Source organism: Lathyrus oleraceus, chromosome 6 (genome assembly GCF_024323335.1).
Source record: "Lathyrus oleraceus cultivar Zhongwan6 chromosome 6, CAAS_Psat_ZW6_1.0, whole genome shotgun sequence".
Taxonomy (NCBI): domain Eukaryota; kingdom Viridiplantae; phylum Streptophyta; class Magnoliopsida; order Fabales; family Fabaceae; genus Lathyrus; species Lathyrus oleraceus.
Window position 1 is genome coordinate 231,821,736 of NC_066584.1, and position 2,119 is coordinate 231,823,854.

The following is a 2,119-nucleotide window of genomic DNA, read 5'->3' on the forward strand; positions in this document are numbered from 1 at the left end:
ATCAGAGTCATATCCAATTCCTTTTTTCTTATTATGACAAACACCATAGATCATAGAAGCCATTTTTCTTCTTTCAAGTCCGTTGTTCAGAAATTTCTGAAAATCCTTTTCATATTTGTATATGATGGTGTCAGAAGTAGGTGGAGCTTTAGAAAGAGTTTCTTCAAGTTTTGAACATTTTTTGGTTGAAAATTCATTTTCTTTTTCAAGGATAAAATTTTTTTCTTTAAGTTAAGAAACTTCTTTCTTAAGTTTATCACACTCTTCAACAATCTCTTCATGAATCTTTTTCAGATTCTTGAATTTATGTCGAAGCTTCTGATACAAGCTCAGAGATTCTGATAAACAGGCTTCCAAATTAGAACGAGAGAAGTCAGAGAATACCTCTTCAGAGTCAGACTCTCTTTTAGAAGAACTTCCAGAGGTGGTGTCCATGAGTGCAACGTTTGCTTGCTCCTCTTCAGAATCAGATTCTGAAGCTTCAGATTCATAGTCGTCCCATGTTGCCATGAGTCCCTTCTTCTTTGCTTTAAAGGAGTTTTTCTTGAAGCCTTCCTTTATGGAGCTGTTTATCTTAAGCTTTGGACATTCATTTCTGTAGTGTCCAGTTTCTTTGCATTCGTAGCAGGTCACTTCCTTGTTAGGTCTACCTCTAGAGGTTGAATCTGGACGATCTCCCTTCTGTCTGGGCCTTCTGAAGTTATTATTTATTTTTCTACAAAGTTGTTTAATTCTTCTGGATAGAAGAGATAACTCATCATCATCATCGGAATCTACATTCTCATAGTCATCTTCTTCTTCTTCTTCAGCTTGAATGGCTTTATTCCTTTCTACCTTTCTTCTTTCTGATCTGGACTTTAGAGCTATTGATTTTCTCTTCTTCCGAGGTTCATCTTCCTCTAGCTCTATCTCATGACTCCTGAGGGAGTTGATGAGTTCTTCAAGGCTTATGTTATTCAGGTCTTTAGATAACTTCAGAGTAGTAACCATCAGTCTCCATTTCTTTGGAAGACTTCTGATTATCTTCTTGACATGATCTGTTATAATGTATCCTTTGTCCAGAACCTTGAGTCCTACAACTAAGGTTTGGAATCTAGAGAACATTACCTCAACAACTTCATCATCTTCCATTTTGAACGCTTCATACTTTTGGATTAAAGCCATATCCTTAGTCTCTTTGACTTGATTATTGTCTTCATGAGTCATCTTCAAGGAATCAAAGATTTCTTTAGTTGTTTCGCTGTTGGTGATCTTCTCGTACTCATTGTAGGAGATTGTGTTCAACATAATAGTTCTGGCTTTATGGTGATTCTTAATATCATGCTTCTGATCATCACTCATTATGCTTCTTGGAATAGCGATACCAACAACAGAAATGGGTGGTTCATAGCCATTTGTAACAATGTCCCATAGATCGGCGTAGTAGCCTAGGAAGAAGCTTTCAATTTTGTCCTTCCAATAGTCAAATTTCTCTCCATCAAAAACTGGAGATTTAGCATTGTAGCTATCTTTTTCATTTGTGTTAGCCATGATGTTTTTCTCACGTTGGATCTCTCTACACAGTTAAGTGTTTGATTTAAAAAATCAATAACATAGTCGAAGCTCTGATACCAATTGAAGATAGAGAAAAACAAGAAAGGGGGTTTGAATTGTTTTCACAATAATCAAAAACTTTTGCAACACCACTCACACGAAAAATAAATGCTAACAACACAAGAAATTTATCCTGGTTCGCTTGAAAATCAAAGTTACTCCAGTCCACCCGGCCAAGGTGATTTCGCCTTCAACAAGGACTTAATCCAATAATCTTAAAAGTTTACAACAACGTCTAAGAGTTTAGCAATATCTTAGCCCTCTCAAGTCTACGGACTTCACAAGTCACTTGAGGAAAATCAACAACTATAAAGAAAATACAAGTGTTTGTTTGTGCTTCTAGATAAGCAGTATGAACACGATTAAGAACAGTGATCAATGATCACACTATGAGCAACAACTCCTATGTGATTACTGAATTTTACAATAAAAGATATTGAGTATGTAGATTGAAGTGTATTGTTGAATTCTTGTGTAATTGATTCGTATTTCAATATGATGATGATAAGACCTTTATATAGAGCTT

At 35.5% G+C, this 2,119-nt stretch overlaps 1 protein-coding gene across 1 annotated transcript; it reads right to left on the reverse strand.

The window, feature by feature from the left end:
- Nucleotides 1-231: 231 nt before the first annotated feature.
- On the reverse strand, nucleotides 232-1,530 carry LOC127094916 (uncharacterized). The gene is made up of 2 exons (XM_051033675.1): nucleotides 1,148-1,530; nucleotides 232-1,093 (listed from the first exon to the last, which is right to left on the reverse strand). The coding sequence occupies exons 1-2, from the start codon at nucleotides 1,528-1,530 to the stop codon at nucleotides 232-234; spliced, it is 1,245 nt and encodes a 414-aa protein (XP_050889632.1).
- Nucleotides 1,531-2,119: the final 589 nt, after the last annotated feature.

Coding starts and splice junctions, on each gene's coding strand:
- LOC127094916 (XM_051033675.1), bottom strand. CDS start 1,530: ATGGCTAACACAAATGAAAAAGATAGCTACAATGCTAAATCTCCAGTT. Junction 1,094..1,147: donor GATATGGCTTTAATCCAAAA/GTATGAAGCGTT, acceptor AATGTTCTCTAG/ATTCCAAACCTTAGTTGTAG.